The sequence below is a fragment of the Pezoporus occidentalis genome, unplaced genomic scaffold (genome assembly GCF_034315485.1).
Source record: "Pezoporus occidentalis ecotype Australia unplaced genomic scaffold, CSIRO_AGI_Poc_V1 ctg197, whole genome shotgun sequence".
Classification (NCBI taxonomy): Eukaryota; Metazoa; Chordata; class Aves; order Psittaciformes; family Psittacidae; genus Pezoporus; species Pezoporus occidentalis.
In genome coordinates, this window is record NW_026913822.1 from 965,437 (window position 1) to 988,521 (window position 23,085).

Genomic DNA, 23,085 nt, shown 5'->3' on the forward strand with positions numbered 1-23,085 from the left:
AGCCAAAAAGAAAGTTGAAGATTTTTGGTTTTCAGTTCATTTTTTCTCATTCCTAATTGCAGGCAACTCAGAAGAGTAAGTATCCTCCAAATATGAAGTGATGGATGTTGATTTGTTTGTCTGAGCCCATAAAAATAAGAAGCATCTTTTAACTTCCATTTACGTTTCTCAGAAGTTTGAGGTTTTAGCTGGTTTAAATTTATTAAAGTAAGTATAAAGAGCATGTAATCAATGCTGCAAAGAGTTACTTCCACAGGCTGCTTGCCAGAAGTCTAACTGTGATATTCATGGATTTTCATGTTTGCAGGATCAGGCCTTTAAATCTCCTCTTAGTATATTAATGCTTTCATTGACAAGAGTGCGATGCTATAAAACACACACAAAGATGCATTTTATCACCTATTCTAGATATATACATATACATACACTAAATATACTGCATATGTAATATATGTATGAGGTTATGTTTATATACACATTAAATATACTGCATATATATGACTCTATGTTTTATATGCATACACTACGGATAATAAAAGTATCAGCCTTTTGTCATTATAAAGTAATGATAATTGTGTAATGCAAACTTACAGAGGACAGCCATCCCACTGTACAGACAGTTTAGCAGTAGAATGCTTATTAAGCAGGAAATTAAGTAATTCCAAGGCTGTGAAAACTTCCTGTCTATGGAATACACTGTTGTACAAAAAGCATAAGGTGTAAAATGAACTTTAGACAAAATCCTTATGTCTTTGTTTGCAGTTGTTGCTTCAGTACAAAGCACAAATGTAATTTATACTATTGTAAATAGTCTGTTGTCCATTAAATATCTTCAGGTTTAGCATGTCTACTTTCAATGCCTGTACTGGCTGCATGGAATAAAACTAGTCCTGGGAAGTGTAAATCATGCATCCCATAGCATCATTCCCTTGGAATTTGGTACAACTCTAGTTGCATTAAATCTGAATGGCTGCTGGGTGAACATTAATTGTCAATATATTTTACTCTAACAGTTCTATTCTGCTCGCTGAATTTTCAAAATTTATGTGAATTCAAAATTAATTTTAGAAAAGATAAGTATGTTTTAACTGTGAGCAATCAATCTGTTGAATTTGAAGAATTTACTGAGCATTGACATTTCTGTGGCCAAAAGTACGTAGGCTTCTTGCGTATTCTCACAAAATAACTTACCATCCCCTGTAAGAAGGTCTCCTGCTTGAGCATCAAATGGATCTGTTGTGTTTGGTTATTCTTATCAGCTAACATCTTGTTGTAGCACAGAACTTGAGCTGTTGTTGTAGAAGCAAAGCATCCTGTGTCTGACACCCTCTGTTGTGACATTTCTGTGTCATTTAAAGATGGACGCATTAGGCTTCTTGTTTAAATGAAGGTTATCCCCTTGATTCTTTCTCTACTTGATGTAGATGGTTTTGTCTATTTTCTTCCCAAGTTTGCTCATAAGAGCATGGGTGTCTGCCAAAGTTACTTCTTCTGCACTGGATGTAGAGAAATCTGTAGCTGAAGCTCAGTTAATCCCTTTGATCCCTCTTTGCTGCTGCATCCATGAGCCCTGGTCCTGACCCCAGCACTGTGGCTGAGTTATCAAAAAACCTCGCATTTCCAGTCTCAGTTTCTTTGCTGATGCTTGTGAAAAGATCAGTGCATTCTGTGGGCACCTGCCAGCTGAGCAGCAACAACCAGCAGCGTGTAGGGTACTGCATATTATTCCCCATATCAGATATGATCTGAAAAGCAAAGACTGCACATACCATGTGAAGAAAGACTAGGAAGAGATGGTGATCAATGGCTGCCAGTCCTTTGATGTGCACAGGCAACTTGAGAATAGCAGCCCTGAGCTAGGTCTAGGAAGGGAGAAGGGAACTGCACATCTGTATTTCCTTGTGATTTGAAGAAAAAGGTGATGTTCTTAGATGAACTGGGTGGCTGGTTTTTGAAACAGAAATGTGGGACACAATGGCTTGAGAAAAGATTGGTTTTCCAAAGCAGAGCATATTATTTCCTCTTGCTGGTCATCAGCAGTGCTTCCGAAGACCAGCCCTTCATGGAGGAAGTCGTGCTGGAACACAGCAAGCTGGTGACAGTTTTAAGCTTTCCCTAGCATGTAATAACTCTGACTAATTGGTAGGTATGTGCGCTGCAAGGACAATGATATTTTTGCTCATTTGCTGCTTTAAATCACAGCATTTAGAATATAAACAGCTTTTAGAATATAACAGCATAGAGTAGAAATAAAATAAGAATAGGGATAGAGATAGGGAAGGAACTGAACAGAGTTAGAATAGGAAAGGATAGATAGAGTAGAACAGAATAGAATGGCATAATTTAGAATAGAACAGGACAGGACAGGGGACCAGACAGGAAAGGACAGGACAAGACAGGGGATGGGACAGGACAGGGGACGGGACAGGACAGAACAGAACAGCAAAGCACAGACCAGAATAGCACAAAACAGAATAGCACAGACCAGAATAGCACAAAACAGAATAGTACAAAACAGAACAGCCTGCTGCACCTTGGTAGACAGTCTGAGTGACTCAGCCCTTTAAAAGAGACAAAATTACCACTGAATAGAAGGCCATAGAGGCTGGGAGAAGGGATTGTAACATCAGTAAAAACCCTTGTTTTGAGACCCCACCTGCCTCTGTAACTCAGGGGATTTCATCTCCAGTGACCACCAGTCGCTGGTGGTTCATGCAGTGGCCTGAAGATCCTCCTGAGATTCATTATCCTTACGTACTGTGTCATATAACAGAGGGAGTTTTGCCATCTTTACATTTGCAGTGAAATTTAGAGCTCAGTATCAAATGTTTGGCTGGAAATGTCAGTATTGTGTTACAGCTGAATGAAGCTTAGCCTCTTAAACTAGATGATATTTTGTCCTAAATGTGTGATTTTGTTCCCCGTGCATGTACCCATCTTCCAAAAAGTCTAGATATTAAATGTGCCCCACAGGAAGGTAAATGATGGAAAAAATGATATGCCTGAAAGGCTTCACATGAAGAAAGATTACTTTAAGAGTTCCTTCATGTGCACTTGCCCAAAACATCCTAAGCTCAGCTGAATTCCTGAGTCCTGTAATTCTGCAATTACCAAAGTACTGGGGAATGCAGACACCTGATTTTATCTAGAATGGGGAACTCTGCATTGGCGCTGCCTCGCTGATGGCAGTGAATATTTTTCCCTTATTAATTAATATTAATACAATTACACTGATTTTAAAATATATATAATGGGATCAAAAAAATGGCAAGACAGTAATTCAGAATGTCATACTGCAATTAGGTGGATTTGGGAGTAAGGGTGGTCAGAAGAGTTTACTTATGTGATATTTTGAAAAAAAAATAGGAGAATGATTAGATAAGGTATGGATAAATGTTCCTTATATATCAAAAATCTGGATTGAGGTGTTTATTTTGAAGCTTCTGATGCAAGATACAATTCACATCCCCATTGTAAAAGTCTCTTTTAGGCCAGTGTTTTCAAAGGTGTAGCCTGTGTGCTGATAAGCAGTTACTGGAGCATGTGCAAAGAATGCCTGTTTTTTTGTGTGTGTTGGCATTTGTTCAATAGGAAGCTGGAAAAAAAAACAAAACAAAACAAAAAACAACATTAACTTTAGTGCAGCATACACAGTGATAGAGACACTAGTTGTGAAATGCTGGCTTTATAATTCATTATACTTTCTTTGATCCAGTGTTACAAATTAGGGTCACTCATGACAGAAGATTAAAACCTTTTTGTCTGTCTTTGATATCAAACTGTTCTTTCACAGTCCTTTTTATCTTACAGAGCAGCACTGAATTCCACAGCATCTTTGTTGGTTCAATCATGTTATTTGCAGCAATTATTTAGTTGGTTTTAGAACTAATATTATTTAGTTATACTGTCATTTGCAACAACAGAGGCTCTTTAATATCCTAAAAATGTTGAGAGGCTTCAGCGTTAGATGGGTAAGAATATGTATAAGAGACCACAAAGAATTTGGGGATTGTGGTGGGACTGCAAGGTAGATAAATTGGATAGAAAAAGAAAAAAAAGCATACAAGTCATAGTAAGATTGTACATCAGAAAAACTACAGCAATCTACTGAAAATTAGCAGATGATAGTCATGAGTAGCTTACAGTGAACCACAGGTACCAGCTTCCCTGAAGCAGAGAAATAGGAACTTGGAGAAGCTTGTAAAAGGTGTCCTCAGGGAATCTTCCATTTTTTCACATGATACCTTTAATCCTAGAATTGTCAAGCCACATGGAAAATAATAGGACTGAATAGTTCAGTCAGTTAAAAGTTAGTATTATTTCTTTTATCAAAAATATTAGGTCTTTCTGCGTTTCTGGAACTGTTAGGATTTGTATAAACTTTAAAAACAAATGAAGTCAAGTATTGAACCTGTATTGCTCTTTCTTTTTTAATTTAAGATCATTATCTGTGACTAAGCAGACTCTATTCAATAGAAAGAAAGAACTTAAAGCCAATGTTTTTTTAACAGATGATTCAACGAGAGGCAGAAGTAAAGAATAAGGTAACTGCTGTGGCGTTGACAGACTCTGTTCACAACGTGTGGCATCAAGAAGCTGGGAAATCTATTCGAGAGTGGATGCGAGAGGTGAGGCTTGTGGTTTTTTTAGGAGTTGGGGTATACACATCTGAATACGGCTCTATAAACATGTCTTTATCTTCTGATCTATTTCTTTAGTGTATGAAAGACAGCACATTACAGGACCTTGAAAATCTTGTGCCCATACCAGCCCCTAAAATAACTGAGATTAAAGCCATTCTGAACTTCAAAGCAGCCAAAATAATAAGAATCAAGTCCAGTGTTTCTTCCTGCTGCACAGCAATATAGAGACATATATAGAAACATATACCAAGGCAGCCCACGTGCTGCCTGGTATCTGGAGCAAAGTACTGGGTGCACCCAGTGCTCCTGGCTTTATCTGTCAGTGATGGAAAAGCTCCATGTCTCAGTCTGATGACTTGCACAGCTGGCAAAAAATCCTTTCTCTCAGCAGTTTTATGAGATGTAATTACTTCCGCAGTGCTCTGAGGTTTTCTTATGAAAAGTCAGAGTATTTGCCACTGCTTAGCTACCAACAGCTACTTGGTCCAAGATGATCATGCATTGGTTGATGGTAAGCAAAAAACAAGTTCCACCCTTCTGTAAAGGATGATGCCATGCATTCATTATTCATATAATACTTAAGTGTGGGGCTGCTGAGATTTTAAAAATAACACTTTTTAAAGTCAGACCAACTAAACTTCCCTTCATGACTCTCTCCCTCGCCAGATGAGGCTCATGTCTGTGTTTTCTGCACTCCTGTTGCAGAATGCTAAAGCAATAGGTGCACGTGGCAAATTTAAACTAGTCACATCCTGAATTTCTTGTTAGACTTTACTTTTTTGGATGTATTTAGTGAAACTTTGTGTATAGACTGCATATTCCCGACTTAACCTTACAGCTTTATAGGCCATGATTGATGGGACTAGAGAATTACCCGAGATGCAGCCTGACAGCTCTGACTTAAATGTTAAAAATATAAAGAATGGTAACCCCTACAGGCTCTGTCAGTAAAATCCTCATTTTCTTTATGGGAAATCAAAACCTTAAAATATATGTTATGTAGTAAAACTGAAATTTTAAATCCTGTAATTTGAATCTGACAACTCCATTTTTCTTTAAGCATTTACTCTGAATAAGACAAGTGCATTACCTTTAATTTCATTTGCAGAAAGTAGATGTTAAAGAATAAGTTAAATGATTAATGGCCTAAAAAGTGGACGGAGTGTCATAACTTACATTAGCATTGAAAATCTCCTATAAGGAAGAAGTATTTTACATATGTGAAGTGTGGCTGAGTGGTATGAAAACTAGTGTTATCACCTGGATGTATCTTACTTTAATCAGGTTTAAGGCTACTGGTAAAATGAATAATAATTAAAATATACACCTAATCGCTGCCTGTCTGTAGGGCTAATTGCTGTCATAGAAAGAATGAACTGTTAAGAAAGTAATTCTTCATTGGAGCTATCTCTCCTGTATCATTGGTGGCCTATTTTTAGTACCTATAGAAGTCATGATTTTTGAATTTATTAGGAGCTGTGATGAATGATAAAACAAATCATCCATTTACATATCTTGACACTGCTTTCGAGAATACTTATTTCTTACCAGCAAGTGTCACATTGTATATAAAAGCTGTTTAATTGTGTGCTAATCATCTGTATTATCTCCAGATCTCTGATGTAGTGTTCTACCAGTAGTTAATATTAATTCTACTTATTTCAAATTAATGTAATACTTCATAAAAATTCTACTTCTTTTATAATTACTACCATCTTACATTTGCCATTTCACATTCAGCTGTTAATTAAAATTATACATGCAAATCGTAAAATGTATAAAGCTTTACTACTTTAAATCTTAACGCCTTTGTGAAATACTTCCATTTTAAACATTTTTTACTAAAAGAAGTTACATCACAGGGTAGTGTGTTTGTTGTTTTCATTTTTTTTCATCAAATTCAATAGTTTCATTGATCTGCTGTTTCTTACAGAAATCTGCCATGCTTTGTGAACTTCACTTTCTAATCTCATACAGCAACCCTTTCTTTATGTTGTTCCTGCTCTCCCTGGTCCCAGAACAGTAGGGTTGCCTTGACAAATCTATTCAAAAGCCATTCCTTGCCCTTTATTGGTGGGGACTGAAGGCTTTGAAATTCTCTCCTCACTGCAACACAGCTGACATCTTCTTCCAGACAGAATGAATTAAGGAAATACAATAAGACACTTGATCTACCAGTCAAGGATCTTTCCACAGCGAGGACTCCACGGTGCACAACTAGGGCAGCAAGCATCTACAAATACACAATACTTACTTGTTTACCAGAATAGCAATCATCCATTTTTGCAATCATGATTGATGGAATGATTTTGTAGAAATCTGTCTGAAAATTCATTGGCTCTTTCCAAAAAGTTGTGAGTTTTGTTGGGTTGTTTTTTTTTTCCTTTCTTCTCCTTAATGAAGTTAATCAGGTTAACAGAAAGAGAAAAATCAGATTTGTAAGAAGGTAGATAGATCATGTAGATCTTGTAGTTCAGCTGGCAATCCTATTAAAAACATAGTTGCTTTATATTTAAATCTTTAATTCGGTAGATTTGGTGTAAATTCAGCATATTTCATTAAAAGTGTATTATCTAATGCTTTAGTTCATAGACTCCTCTGAATAGATAGTACTTGGAGCAAAACATTTTAAAAATTCGTGGTAAATTCATCCTACTCAGAGGTTCAGGAATGGAAGGTAAATGTAAATGTTTCCTGAGCATAATTCCCCAAAGACTCGTATTTGCATTTTTAAATGTTCATGTGCAGTTCATCTCATCTGTATTTCCAATTATTTGAATATTAATCTGCTATCTTGACGGCTTTCATTCATTTATAATCTGTTGTTCTGTGATTTTGCAATCATTCTTTCCTTCAAAACACCCTGAAAAATTCTAATTTCTTAATGTTGGCAAGCAAGCAGGCTCAGTGTTTATGTGAACACCTATTTGACAACTACAGAAAGGAAACACTTAAAATGTGCAGTGGGTAATTGAGGCACCGGTTTGTCCAAGCACCTACTTAAGTCTGCTGGCACTCAAAATAACACTTAAAGACATGCTATTTAAGCACATTACAAATCTCCTGAATTATGGTCTTACTCCGTTTACTTATTTAGTATGTAGCTACAATATTTCATCACCAGTTAGTGTGAATAAGTTAGTGTACCTTCTCCAGTTGCTGTTGGGAATCCCGTGTAAATTACTTAGAAGTATTTTGGTTCAATCATTGTCCTTACTTTAAAAGTCAGTATTTATATTTGCTCCAAGTTCTTGGCTTACCCCAAAATTGCCTGCCTGCTCTTACAGAACTGCTGCAACTGGGTGTCCAGCTCCGAGCCCCTGGACACTTTGGTGGAGTCCATGCTACCAGACTGCCCCCGTGTCTCTTCAGGTATGTCGATTTGTGCCCAGGAACATATTGTTTGTTTACATTTTTAAATAAATAATTATATTATTAATAAATTAGTTAATAATACATTTGGTTCTGAATGCATTTTAACCCTTCCATGGCAAGATATGGTTGCAGGTATATGGCTGCTGTTATTTTATATAGCCCACTTTTTTTTTCTTCTTTGCTTCCTGGGGGATTTAACTTCTCTTGTCTCCTTGTAGCATATATTGTTTTTAATTTTCTTTTCTCTTTGGCTTTAAGTAGTTGGTGACATGATAGGTAGGAGCTGGAAAAAAAAAAACTATGGTGCAAACTGGGAAATTTATCATAGATCTTTGAATAAATATATAACTGTTATGTAGTCAAGAAGGTTTTACAGAAGTACATCAATGAAAGGTACAGCTAAGTGCAATCAGACACTTGTTTATGTAGCAAATTATTTACAGTGTCCAAGAACGTTAATGTGAGATTTCTGTTGTTTTGGAAATACTCAGCCATGCTTTTTTATTAATGAATCACAAATCATAATGAGCACATGAAATAATATATCAAAACTTTTCTTAATGTGTAATAATTCCAGAAAGTAGACGCAGTTGTCAGTGTAACAGTAAAATCTCCTGTCTCTGTAGGAAAGTAATCTAAAATACATAAAGCTGTTACCAAACTTTCATGTTTTATTATCAGATTTCCTTAAAGCCACAGGTAGCATATTTCTGTAGAATATAAAATCAGGTTCAATTGAAGACACAGCCTATATAATACTAATTTAAAAGCTGGAAGTGTGTTTGACCTTGCTCTGTGAGACGCAGTTGTTCGTTTGACAAGTTAGAGATTCCTATCTGCTTGGATTTGTGAGGTTGTTAATGAGACCTAACCTTGCAGATAAAATGTAGTTTACAGCGGGATATTTTTAAAGCTTGGAAAATTTAGCAATACTTTGTTTGAGAGCTGACAACAACCTGTAATCACATTTCTGCTGTGGGCTAGGATCTAACCATGCAGATCATCAGCTCTGTGCAGATGCAGTGCAATAGCATTGACATTGCTCTTTAGTGCTTAGGAAAATTATATATTACTAAATTTTCATACATTCAACATTGCTGTTGTGGAAGAGTGCATGTTATAGAGGTCATTTTAGTTGGGTAAATAGGGGCTTGGATAGGAACTGTTCACTATTAACAGCACACTTGCGGCACTGAAAATCCTCTGTCTGAGCTTCTCTTCTCTTGCTTTGTATTCATCATATGTAAATAATATAAAATTTATTCTATAAAATAAACCCTGTCATTTAAAAAAACAAACTGATGCTTTAATGGGGGTATGCATAAGTCTTAATTTTTCATTTCTGTCGAGGATGGGTCAAAGTGGGCATATTGTTTATACTCCACTTAATGAACTCCTAGCTACACTGAACTTTCTGGCAGAATTAGTTTAAATGAGGTAGCATTTCAGCCAGCAGAAGTTGTAAAAGTTAGCTATTTGTATTTCTTGCATACATACAATGCCACTAGATTAAGGCCACTGATGTTCTACAAGATCTTGTCAAAGATTTTGGACAATGATTTAAACGGCAGAAAACTATTTCCAGGTTGATTCTTTGTAATATAAGAACAATAAAATGGTATAGCTTGATGTGACTACTGCTGAATTATCAATGTGCTCATATGTTTTGGTTTGTATTTCTTGCTTTAATGTCTTATATGGACAACTGTAAGACATTTACAGAGGAACAGGTGAATAATTCCTACAGTGTGTTTATATGAGTAATGGCATAAGCCAGCATTTGGATAATCTGTAATAAATTTATGAAATGCTACTAGATTTAGGAACATTAGTATTTAATGTGAGAGATTTTATTTCAGTCTTTTCCTGAGAATTGCAGTACTAAAACAGTCCACATTCAGATACTGGCAGCATTACCCTTAGTATACCAATGAATGACAGTGAGAGCAATCAGAGCAATGAGAGGAGTTTTTTTTAATATAAAGCTTTTGCAGAAGGAATATTTGCTTGGAACACCATCTTTTGTCTGTGTTTGCACTCAGAATTAGTTCAGGAATAACTGCCTCTTGGTCACATCTCATGAGCCAGCTTTTTCAGAAAAAGATCTCATATTCAGACATTCAGCATAAATGGGATTTACAGGAGCTCCCAGTTTGTTTGTGAGTAGTGCCTATTTCAGATTATGCCACAGTCTCTTGCTTGCATTTCCCTTAACACTCACTAGAGAGAAATAAATGGCCATCAAACTGGAGAAACAACTTGCATTTCAGATACAGTTGTCGAAGCTTTTGATTAGAGCATTGTTAAGTAATTAAAATGTTTGCCATAATTCATTAATGTCTTAGTTACAAAAATGAATGAATAAACTTCAATAATTAAACATTGTAGACATGAAACAACAACAATACAGAAAAAGCAAGCCATAGCAAATCCATTCTCTGTCCTTGTGGTTCTTTCCCCTCAGCCAGAGGAGGGGTACTGTGAGAGTTCCACCTTCACACTTTCTCCACATCTCAAGGATTCATTCCATGCTAGTGTCATAGTTCAATGACTTCTTGCAAAAGGTTATCATCACACAATTTCCCATTTAAAGCAGGTGTCCTGTGTGGTATACGTAATCCTAAAAAGTATCCCTTGCAGTGCTGAGACAGCTCCCAGGTCAGGCATCTTCTATGAGACCTGGAGCTCCAGCTGAAGCTATCTGTCCAGCACTACCCATCTTCTTACTGTTGCCATATTATTCCAACAAGAACAAGGCATTCATCCTTATCAGAGAAGAGACTTTCCCTCTGTCATTTAGTCTTTACCAGGCAGGGTTGTCTAGCATCATTCCCTGCTACTCCTCCTTCAGGAGAGCAGACTTTGGTCTCTTCAGGGATCTGCTTAGCCGCATAACTGTGATAAAACCCCAGAGGGAAGTGGGGCCCAAGAAAGGGTTAAGATTCAAGGAACATCTCCAAGCTCAGAGTCAATGCATCTCAGCAAAAAGGAAGTCAGGCAAGAACAACCGGGGGCCTGCATGGATGAACAGGGAAATCCTGGACAAACTCCAGCAAAAAAGGAAGCCCACAGAGAGTAGAAGCAAGGGCTGGTAGCCTGGGAGGAATACAGAGAAACAGCCCAAGCAGCCAGAGATCATGTTAGGAAACCTAAAGCCCTGGCAGAATTAAACCTGGCCAGGGACGTCAAAGGCAACAAGAAAAGCTGCTATAGGTACATTGGTGATACAAGGAGCTCTAGGGAAAATGTGGGCCCTCTCTGGAAGGAAATAGGAGACCTGGTTACCTGGGACATGGTAACTTTTTTGTCTCAGTCTTCACCAGCAAGTGCTCCAGCCGCACTGCTCAGGTAACAGAAGGCAAAGGAAGGGACTGGGAGAAAGAAGAACCACCCCCTGTGGGAGATCAGTTTTGAGACAATCTAAGGAACCCAAAGATGCACAAGTCCATGGGACCCAATAAGATGTATCTGTGGGTCCTGAGGGAACCACTGATGAAATGGCTATTCCACTATCCAGCATATTTGAGAAGACATGGCAGTCCAGTAGAGTTCCCATGGACTGGCAAAGGGTCCATGGAAAATAAGGAGCTGATTGGTGACAGCCAACATGGCTTCACTAAAGGTAAATTGTGCCTGACAAATCTGGTGGCTTTCTACTATGGGGTTACAGCACTGTTAGATAAGGGAAGAGAAAAGGATGTCATCTACCAGGACTTGTGCAAAGCAATTGCCACTGTCCTCCATGACATCTTTGTCTCTAAATGGGAGAAAGCATGGGTTTGGTGGATGGACCACTGTGGATAAGGAATTGGCTGGATGGTTGCACTCAAAAAGCTGTGGTCAATGACCCAATATCCAAGTGGACATCAGTGATGAGTGGTGTCCCTGAGGGGTCAGTGTTGGGACCAACCATGTTGAGCATCTTTGTCGGTGACATGGATAGTGGAATCGAACACCCTCAGCAATTTTGCCAATAACACCAAGCTATGTGGTTTGGTTGATATGTTGGAGGGAAGGGATGAGATCCAGAGAGACCTTGACACACTGGAGAGGTGGGACTGTGCAAAACTCATGGAGCTGAACAAGGCCAAAGGCAAGGTCCTACCCCTGGGTCAGGACAATCCCAAGCACAAACACAGGCTGGGGGAGACTGAATGGAGCAGCCCTGAGGAGAAGGACTTCAGGGTGTTGGTTGACAAGAAGATCCCCATGACCCAGCTTCATCTTGAGCCCAGAACACCCCTGTGGCTGCATCAAAAGGAGCGTGAGCAGCAGGTTGAGGGAGAGGATGCTCCCCCTCTGCTGTACACTAAGAAGACCCCACCTGCACTCCTGTGTCTAGCTCTGGGGCAACAACACAAGAGGGACATGGAGCTGTTGAAGCGAGTCCAGAGGAGGCCACAGGGATGCTGTGAGGGCTGGAGCAGCTCTGCTCTGGAGACAGGCTGAGGGAGCTGGGCTTGTTCAGCCTGGAGAGGAGAAGGCTTCTTAAGGGGAGACTTTAGAGCAGCTGCCAGTGCCTAAAGGGGCTACAGGAAACCTGGAGAGGGGCTTTGGACAAGGGCCTGTAGGGACAGGACGTGGGGGAATGGCTTTAACCTGACAGAGGGGAGACTGAGATGAGATCTCAGGCAGAAGTTCTTCCCTGTGAGGGTGCTGAGGCCCTGGCACAGGTTGCCCAGAGAAGCTGTGGCTGCCCCATCCCTGGCAGTGTTCAAGGGCAGGTTGGATGGGGCTTGGAACAGCCTGGTCTAGTGGAAGGTGTCCCTGCCTGTGGCAGGGGATTGGAACTGGATGAGCTTTAAGATCCCTTCCAACACAAACCAGTCTGGGATTCTGTGGTTTTCAGGCTAACAGTCCTCTCTTGTTTCCAGTTGTGGAGCATTCCACAGTTAAGGTCCTCACCTATGACATTGTCACCTCACTGGCCTGGAGGAGCACTCTGTCAGTCTCCTGCCTTCAGTCTCTGTTAAAAAGACTTATTTCCTACCTCTTCACTTTCAGTCCTCATTAAGGACCTCTGTTAGAGGTCAACTTCCATTCTTAATCCACTTTCCTAATGGAGTCAAACCACAAGATCTTTCTGTCTCAGAGGAGATGAATCCATTTCTTGTCTAAGATGTAAGCAAACGTAGGGTGGAGAAAGGTGAGGACTGTAAAAGCACTCTGTACATTAAAGATAAAAATGGAGGAGGGATGGTAGTCTTGCTGCTTAGAAGACTGGAGATCAACTTGTCATTTGACAAAGGCAATGGGATAGACATTTTAATGACAGGTTTTGTGTTACTGCTAAACTTGGTTGTGGTTCAATTCATGTCTCTGAGATCTTACAACATCCCTCCTAGTTCTCGGAGTTCACAAACCCTTGGGAAGCCATCCTACTGGAGCCGCTGCTGGGTGGGAATAGTTGTAAGTCAGGGTGAGAGGAAGCAGATCCATGAATCTGTGTCTGTCTCACTGTTAGGATTTAAGTTACTTTAGTATCAGGACTGTGGCCTGAACATTACGCCAAGGAAGGCATTGTGGCAAATTTTGCCAGGTAAATATGGCCTTTCTTTCTTGAAGGCAAATAGAATCATAGAATCATAGAATAGTTAGGGTTGGAAAGGACCTTAAGATCATCAAGTTACAACCCCCCTGCCATGGGCAGGGACACCTCACACTAAACCGTATCACCCAAGGCCTCGTCCAACCTGGCCTTGAACACTGCCAGGGATGGAGCATTCACAACCTCCCTGGGCAACCTATTCCAGTGCCTCACCACCCTAACAGGAAAGAATTTCCTCCTTATATCCAATCTAAACTTCTCCTGTTTAAGTTTTAACCCGTTACCCCTCGTCCTATCACCACAGTCCCTAATGAAGAGTCCCTCCCCAGCATCCCTATAGGCCCCGTTCAGATACTGGAAGGCTGCTATGAGGTCTCCATGCAGCCTTCTCTTCTCCAGGCTGAACAGCCCCAACTTTCTCAGCCTATCTTCATATGGGAGGTGCTCCAGCCCCCTGATCATCCTTGTGGCCCTTCTCTGGACTTGTTCCAACAGTTCCATGTCCTTTTTATGTTGAGGACACCAGAACTGCACACAATACTCCAGGTGAGGGCTCACAAGAGCAGAGTAGAGGGGCAGGATCACCTCCTTCGACCTGCTGGTCACGCTCCTTTTGATGCAGCCCAGGATACGGTTGGCTTTCTGGGCTGCAAGCACACACTGCCGGCTCATGTTCATTTTCTCAGCAACCAACACCCCCAAGTCCTTCTCCGCAGGGCTGCTCTGAATCTCTTCTCTGCCCAACCTGTAGCTGTGCCTGGGATTGCTCCCACCCAGGTGTAGGACCTTGCACTTGGCATGGTTAAACTTCATGAGCTTGGCATCAGCCCACCTCACAAGCGTGTCGAGGTCCCTCTGGATGGCATCCCTTCCCTCCAGCGTATCAACCGAACTGCACAGCTTGGTGTCATCGGCAAACTTGCTGAGGGCGCACTCAATCCCACTGTCCATGTCAGTGACGAAGATGTTAAACAAGACCGGTCCCAACACCGAATCCTAAGGGACGCCACTCGTGACTGGTCTCCAGCCGGACATTGAGCCATTGACCACAACTCTTTGTGTGTGGCCATCCAGCCAGTTCTTTATCCACAGAGCAGTCCACCTATCAAATTGATGTCTCTCCAATTTAGAGACAAGGATGTCATGTGGGACAGTGTCGAATGCTTTGCACAAGTCCAGGTAGATGACATCAACTGCCCTACTCCTGTCCATCAGTTCTGTAGTCCCATCATAGAAGGCCACCAAATTGGTCAGGCAGGATTTCCCCTTAGTGAAGCCATGCCGGCTGTCACCAAGCACCTTGTTGATTTTCATGTGCCTTAGCATGCCTTCCAGGAGAATCTGCTCCAAGATTTTGCCAGGCACAGAGGTGAGACTGACTGGTCTGTAATTCCCCGGGTCATCCATTTTCCCCTTCTTGAAAATGGGGGTTATATTTCCCTTTTTCCAGTCGTCAGGAACTTCACCTTACTGCCATTTTTCAAATATGATGGCCAGTGGCTTAGCAACTTCATTTCCCAGCTCCTTCAGGACCCGCGGATGGATGTCATCAGGTCCCATGGACTTGTGCACGTTCAGATTTTTAAGATGGTCTCGAACCAGATCCACTCCTACAGTGGGCCCAAGCTCTTCATTCTCACAGTCCCAGCGTCTGCCTTCCAAGACTTGGGTGATTTGGTCAGAGCCCTTGCCAGTGAAGACGGAGGCAAAGAAGTCATTCAGAACCTCAGCCTTCTCCAAATCCTGTGTAGCCAGTTCTCCCGAGAGCTTCCTGAGGGGGCCTACATTCTCCCTTGTCTGTTTTTTATTTGCTATTACCTACAGAACCCCTTATTCCTGTTATCCTTAATATCCCTAGCCAAGTTTAATTCTAACTGGGCCTTAGCTTTCCTAACCTGGTCCCTAGCTTCTCGGACAACATCCCTGTACTCTTCCCAGGCCGCCTGTTCTTGCTTCTACTTATTATAAGCCTCTTTTTTCATTTGAATTTTCCTCAGGACATCTTTATCCATCCCAGGAGGTCTCCTGCCCCTCCTGCTGCACTTCCTTCTGGTTGGGATGCAACACTCCTGAGCCTGTGGTAGGTGACCCTTGATATCAGTTAATGGTCTTGGGCCCCCCTTCCCTCTAGGGCTATATCCCATGGAACCTTCCTAAGCAGGTTCCTGAAGAGGCCAAAGTCTGCTCTCTTGAAGTTCAGGGCAGTGAGCTTGCGGCACACTCTTCTCACTGTCCTGAGGATCTCAAATTTGAGCATCTCGTGATCGCTGCATCCAAGGCTGCCCTTGAGAGTCACATTTCCAACGACCCCTTCCCTGTTGGTGAGCACGAGGTCAAGCATGGCACCTCTCCTTGTCGGTTCCTCTATTACTTGCAGAAGGAAGTTGTCTTCCACACAATCGAGGAACCTCCTGGATTGCTTGTGCTGGGCCGTACCGTCCTTCCAACAGATGTCAGGGTGGTTGAAGTCACCCATGAGAACAAGGGCCTGCGAGCGTGAGGCTGTTCCTATCTGTCTATAGAGTGCTTCATCCGCAGGTTCTCCTTGATCAGGCGGTCTGTAACAGATCCCCACAGTAATGTCTCCCATAGCTATATTCCCTTTAACCCTGACCCACAAACTCCCTGCGGACTGCTCACCTGTCCCCAGACAGAGTTCCATACTCTCCAGCCTATCCCTAGCCTAAAGGGCAACTCCCCCTCCCCGCCTGCCAGGCCCGTCTTTTCTAAAAAGCCTGTAACCTTCCATTCCAACACTCCAGTCATAGGAGCCATCCCAACATGTTTCTGTGATGCCTATTGTATCATACCCTGTAGACGTGCTCACATCTCTAATTCCTCTTGTTTGTTCCCCAAATATTTTGGGGTGTCTCATGGGAAGCAACTTAGTGTTTGGATAAGACAAATTCCTTAGTTTGTGTGTTTCTGTCAGTGCAAGCTTTTTATTTGGGAGACTACATTCAACTTTTCAGTATTATGTCAAAGTGGATATGCACCAACACTCATTTACATTATCAAATAAAAAGAAGCTACTGTAACATCAGTAAAATTAATTGCCTAATCAAATCCTTTTAAAGCCTTTCTAGTTGACCCCCAAAATCAGTAGTTATTCTTCTAACAGTTGCATCCAGTGTAGATAAAACATTGTAAAATAAGGAAATTATAACATCAAAAGACAAACAATATGACACAATGGGATGAAACGTTGACAGTAATCAAGAAAAGCTCTATTCATGGAGGAGCCTAGGCTTGAATATATGTCTCTGTAATATCGAAAAAAGTGCAAGAATTAATTCATGTAGATGAATAAAGGGATATCCGGCTGGCAGAAGAAAAACTAACTCTTAATTTGGGGGGATGGTGGTGCTGGTGGTGCTCTGAACAGTTTCCAGGGAGAGTCCTCAGATTATATTTCCTGGTACCAAACATAAGGCTTGACTCTGTATGGTATATAAAACATTTCACTTTGTCTAGGCAAGCCAAGCACAACTTTTTTTTCTTTCATTTGAGAAAAGTTCATCAATGTTATTTCTAACAGGCTATTGTGGGTATTTGTTTTTTTTTCTGGTAAGTAAATACACGGGGAGAAAAATGGCTTCACAGAATGATTGAGGAGACCTTGGGAGGACATCTGCTCCAGCTCCTTCTCAAGCAGGGCCACATGGAGCCAATTGTTCAGGGTTATGTCCAACCTTCCATAAGCTCCATTTGCACCTCAGTAAAGAAACCATGATCCCTGCAATTAATATTCCCTTAAGGCTGTGTGTGTTTTGTTGGTAAATGCCTTAGCTTCCAAATGACCTCACAGAGCCATAACCATGTGGTCTGCTGGATGGTTGTGTAGGGTTTAAGTCTATATGTGAATGAGTATGAAATGGAGGGAGTGGTGGTTGACCAAGCTGAAGTAAGATGGTCATTTTTGCCTGTGTCAGCATCAAAAGAAGGTCCTTCACATTGCACAGAGAGAGAAAAAGTGGTTGCTCTCCTATTTTGCCCTTTCAAATCCTTTTAACTGGGAGAGGAGAAAGGGGGCTGGTGGTTGTTTCTGACAGAGCTTCTCCCAACAAGGGACAGGGTTGTCATCCACTGAGCCTCTCTGCAAAAACACAGGCAAAAGCATTCCTTCATGTGTTAAACACACAATGTGTACTTCAGGGCTTCGGTTTGTGGTGGTGTTTTTTAAGATTTTTCTGTGTGCACATAAGAGACTTGCAGTTCAAATGAAAGATGAAATTCTGCAGAGCTCACTGAAAAACAGGGAAAAGCTTGTTACCTGCTGGTTTTGGTTCCTTGGCATATCTTGATTTAATATCAAGGATATGGTGCTAAACAGTCCCCTCGAGACTGCTACTTTGTGCTAAGTAATAGAATAGCATCAATAATCCTTCCATGGGGCTATAGCAAATTTAAGTAAAGGTACTCTGGACTGCTAGATCTGCTTAAAAGCACTGATCCAAGAAAGTGAGCATATTGCTTGCACAGTGACCCTTTCCCAGGAAGAGCAGGTATGCAGCCCAGCCCCCACACCAATTTACCAGATAAATCCCTTGTGGTGATACCAGTGAAACCACGAATTGCCTGTTAGATTACAGAGGAGGTAGTTTTTGTTGGCTTTTTTCAACAGGTGACTTCTGCCCACTGGTTTAAGAGCTCAGCTGTGTATTCCCAGAGAAAAGCAGATGCAGCCCATGCTGAGCAGATCCTGGGGTTCAAACAGGAGGATCTCCAGTGAGGTTAAATGGGCTCCACAACACAGCAGGGTCTGTGCATGGAGGTAATTACATCAGTGAGGCTTGCAACAGCCATAGGGAAGTACTGACTTACTTCTTGCTGCTTTTTTTTTTTTCCCTTATCTTTATTTGCACCACTCCACACTTCCACTCTGACACGTTCATGTATCTTTTTCATAACAAGGAAGAAACAGCAGCAAACTGTATTAAGCACTGAGACAATACCTGGCTCATCCCTTTTGCAGCTTTTAGTCCAGTTTACCGATGCTTCTCATTATTCACTCCTCAGTTGCTTCAGTGAAGAACATTCAGAGCTGTTTTCTGCATCAGCATTTAGTGGCAAGAGGTATGTGCCAAATAAGTCCAGCAATATAAGAAATAAGTACAAAACCACACACTTTTTTACAGTAAGACAGATGAGGCAATTTACCCATATTGCATTCACTAGTCATTCATGGAGATTAAGATTATAGTAATCAGTGTTTACTCTAAACCTCTTTGCAATTTATGCATTCATGTGCGCATAGTTCTATCAATAAAAGCGTTGTTGCACTTAGGAGAAAAGATTAAACGTCACTGCATTTTGTCGCAGTGGCAGAACTCTATGTTTAGCTGCTTACTAATTTAAGGCATTTGCAACATTAACAGCACAAATGGAGGAATGCAGGGATGTGGAGTGTGAAGGTTGCTTCTTAGCCCCATGTCAGCATCCTCAGATGCTACAGGTGTTGGTCCTGCACTTCTATTTCTGCTGCTGTACATTTTCTGTCAGCCAGAGGAAATTACTATGGAAACTTTGAAGCATCAACCTGTCTCAGCCACAGCTCTCACAGCTGCTGTGCTAAGTCAAACTTTAATTAATGTGTCCTTAGTATAGAAGTAAGTAGCTTTTTCCTGACTCCCAGTTCTTCAAAGATGCTCAGCTTTTAGTCTCCTACTCAGCCTCAAGTGTTGCAGGCAGCTCTTCATCTCATGTATAATACCTTGCTGGATGTGAGCTCCTGTATTGTGGTTTGAGTAGCTTAGCTTTACACCACTTTGGAAAGAATAAAAATCAGTAAAGACCTGTTGAACGATACTGCAGATTCCCTTACAGAATGATAGTGCCTCAAAAGAAACATGAAAATGTGAATTTGAAAATACTGACTTGAATTACCAGTTGTTGCTGCAGTCATACAGTTTTATAGGAATTGCAATTTTAGAATGTATAACTTTTCATATGACCAGCCAGGTGTTTGATATACTGATACACTGATCTAGCCAGTCCTGTTATCTTTTAGGACAAAGCACTCATATTTGTGTACTGTTATACAAAATAGTTACGTGTATTTGAAGCAGTACTGATATTAGAGAAACTATTTCATCAGAAACTATTATTGTACTTAAACATGTTTATTTATCATTGCATTTTTTTGGAGTACAGTGACCTAGTTAGAGTGATGTAATGCTTGTCTCAGAGTCCCTGAGGCTGTCTTTGATTGCGGTAATAATGAATAACATTAGTTATTACAGCCAGATAAACTACAAAGTGTTTGACAACAGTTAGACTGCCCTGACCATTGCTTCTGATACTACCTAATGTTATTTCATTAGCACTTTGTATATCTGTGTCTGTCTACATGCTGGCTGAAGTCCTATTCTAATGTACAGTTGCAAACTCTTGAGTTCAGGGACTTTTTGGTGCTTGTTCTTAGCCCATTGAAGATGCCAGATGCAAGAATAGGTGTTAGCCCATTGGTGCTTAGCCAATCTTCTGCATGGTTGTGGTTTTGAGATACTCTGGCTTGTTATGGCATTTAAAGGCACATGGCAGTACAACAAATAGTGAACACATCCATGTTTTGAATACGCAGATGCAAACTTACTGCAGATTTCCAAGTGACAGTTTAGACTGACACTTTAAAGATACTATGTTAAGTATAATTAAGTTATTGTGAAAAAGCCGATCTAGTATTAGTTCAGTCCACGCTAGTTTTGCCTGTTGAAGGGGGAAAGCAAGAGCTGGTGGAGGGCCTGAAGCAGGAGTCACCCCAGGAGTGGTTGAAGGAACTGGAGCGGGAGGGTTAGTCTGGAGAAGAGAAGGCTCTGGGGGGACCTTATCACTCTCTACAATTACCTGAAAGGAGGATAGAGTGAGGCATCTTTTCTCCCAAAGCAGCAAGTGGTAGGACAGGAGGAAACAGCCTCAAGCTGTACTGGGGAAGTTTAGATAGGGTATTAGGAACAATTTCTTCACTGAAAGGCTTGTCAAGCACTGGAACAGGCTATCCAGGCAAGTGGTGGAGTCACCATCCCTGGAGGTATTTAAAAGATGTATAGATTTTAAAAGATGTGGCACTGAGGTATATGGCTTAGTAGTGGACTTGGCAGTGCTAGGTTTACAGCTGGACTCCATGATTTTAAAGATCTTTCCCAACGTAAATAGTTCTGTGATACTATGAGTCTATTATCCTATGAGTCTATGATTCTGTGAGGGTAGAACTCAAATTGACTTCTTAGATTGTGGTTAAAAGTTGTCTTCCATAGGGTGGAAGAGATCATAGTCATCTCTCATTACCCCTCCAGTGAAATACCTACAGGTTCCAGTCCAGCAATAGTGAAACTCTTTACATGAGTCTCAATGAGCTTTCATAAAGTAGTTTGTGGGATTGAGCTTGAATGTTAGTCTTTATATTCCAAGTTGCATACGCATCACTGTTAGTAATTTTTAAAGCTATTTTCTGTGTTTCAGCCTGAGTTGAAACCAGAACATCTATGGAGATGGGATCTGGTACCTTAGTGTCATTGTAAAAGCTTTGTATTTCTGCTAGAGTTCAGCACCTGTAAGAAGCATTCCCTGAGAGATGTAATGCAAAATTCAAAAGCAGAATTTTTATTTGCATTAACATATCATCCAAAAGATCATGTACATTGTAGCTTGCATTTCCTGCTAGAATCCAAATCTGGATTTGGATTTGATAGAGTTTTTCAGTTTCACTTTTCACTTTCAGTTGAAAACTTTTGATCTTTTTCCATAAATGCATATAGTTTAGGCCAGGGAGGACATTTAGATCACTTATTTTACATTTTTATAAATAGGACTTTCATTTGACCAGATGCTGTTATGCTAAAAATTAAAACTTGCATTTGGTTAAAATATGTCTTCCATAAAGTCATTCAGCCTTGGCTGGGAGCATTCAAGAAGTAGGGAATCCATTGCTTCCTTCCCTTTGTAATTTGGTTCATTTCTGATTTGGCTTTGTCTGGTTTCGGGTTCCAGCCATTAGTTCTTGCTGTGCCTTTTTCTGCTAAGTGGAACAGCAATTTAATACATTTGCTTTTTCTCCATGTGAATTAAATACTGGAATCAAGTCAACACTCATTTTTCTTTTGAGAAACGGAATAGACTGAGTTCTTTAAATCTCACTGCAAGTTAATTTCTCCAGGTTTCAAATGCCTTTATACATCTTTCTGTGGCGTCTCCAGTCTTTCAACATCTCTGCTTTGAAATAGACCTGTCTGCATCTTACTAATGTGATACACAGACCTCAAATCTTCACTGCCTGATTTCTCATGTTTCATTAGCCAACAGTCACATTTGACCCTTTTATCATCATACTACAGAGAGTCACTTCAGTAGGGGCTTATTCAGGAATACCCTTTCTAGAGATGCTCTTCATCTTGGTCCTGAAGTAGTGTTATGAAATGTTGCTGGTAGCTTTTTTATTGAAAGAAAAAGAAAATATTAACGCACAAAAAAAAAAGGGATATCATCTTTCTAACCACCTGCACATCTTCATATTTATAGAAGCTTTACCATCATTGAATTTATATTTACTTCCTGTATTGTTGAATAGCTATAAGACACTCTGGCAGTAACATCTCTATTCAGTAGTGGTTTCTCCATAATAACAGCATTTGCAGATTACTTTGTCTGCAAGTTCTTGGAAATACTGAATCATATTGACTTTTAACCTGTTTTCATGAGTAAACAAGAATTCTAGAGTTACACCATTTGTCCCTTTGTGAATTTATAAAACATTGATCAATTTCTGCCTCATTTGAACTTTTAGTTGTAGTTAAGTTTCACAACATTTTGTGACAATAGTTTACAGCAGAGAAGAAGAGAAAAGTATATTCTAAGTAGCAGGAAACTGTTTTAATGTCTCTTTTGAAAGACAAGGGGGAGTAACTCAGGGGCTAGACACAGTTCTTGGAAACAGCTAGCAAAGCAACTAGCTGACACTAGTGCAGCAAGTAAGTCGATCCAGTGGAAAGACAGTATAGAGGGTCTTTCTTCCAGAAGTTTCATGGGAAACATGGGAAGAGGAAAAAGTAGTTGCTGTAAAGGAAAGGGAAACAAAAGACTTTCTAAAAATGCTTGGCAAAGTTGGCATAATTTGTCCTGATGCTCAGAATGTTCTGGAGGAATAAATCAAATTCCTCACAAAAAAAATTTGGTATACTCGGTTCACATATAAATCCTTATCAGCTAAACATGCTGATTCATCAAAGAGTGAGAGTGAGTTTATTTGTTTAGGACTTATTTTCCAGTAATTTTCATTGGCTTTAATTAATTACATTTTTATACCTTAATTCTTCATTAATAGACTCCAGTATCACAGCATTGTGGGTCTGAAGGGGATTTTTAGCATGCATCAACTTCATTCACCAGCCCAAAGCAGGAACTAAAGTTCTTACATCACTTCCTGGCAGGTTCTCATCTCATTGGTTCTTACCTATGAGATGCGTGATGACACATCCTCAATGGGCAGTGTTACACACTTCCAGTTTTAGTTACACTTATCTT

General features: G+C 40.5%; 1 protein-coding gene across 3 annotated transcripts in view; it reads left to right on the forward strand.

Annotated features, from left to right (window-relative positions):
• Positions 1-23,085, forward strand: part of ARB2A (ARB2 cotranscriptional regulator A) — a 290,980-nt gene that overhangs the window by 205,105 nt on the left and 62,790 nt on the right. For all 3 annotated transcript variants that reach the window (XM_062617506.1, XM_062617508.1, XM_062617507.1), the window contains 2 exons: positions 4,512-4,628; positions 7,931-8,015. In XM_062617506.1, the coding sequence (XP_062473490.1) occupies positions 4,512-4,628; positions 7,931-8,015 (202 nt within the window). The remainder of the gene's footprint in view (positions 1-4,511; positions 4,629-7,930; positions 8,016-23,085) is intronic.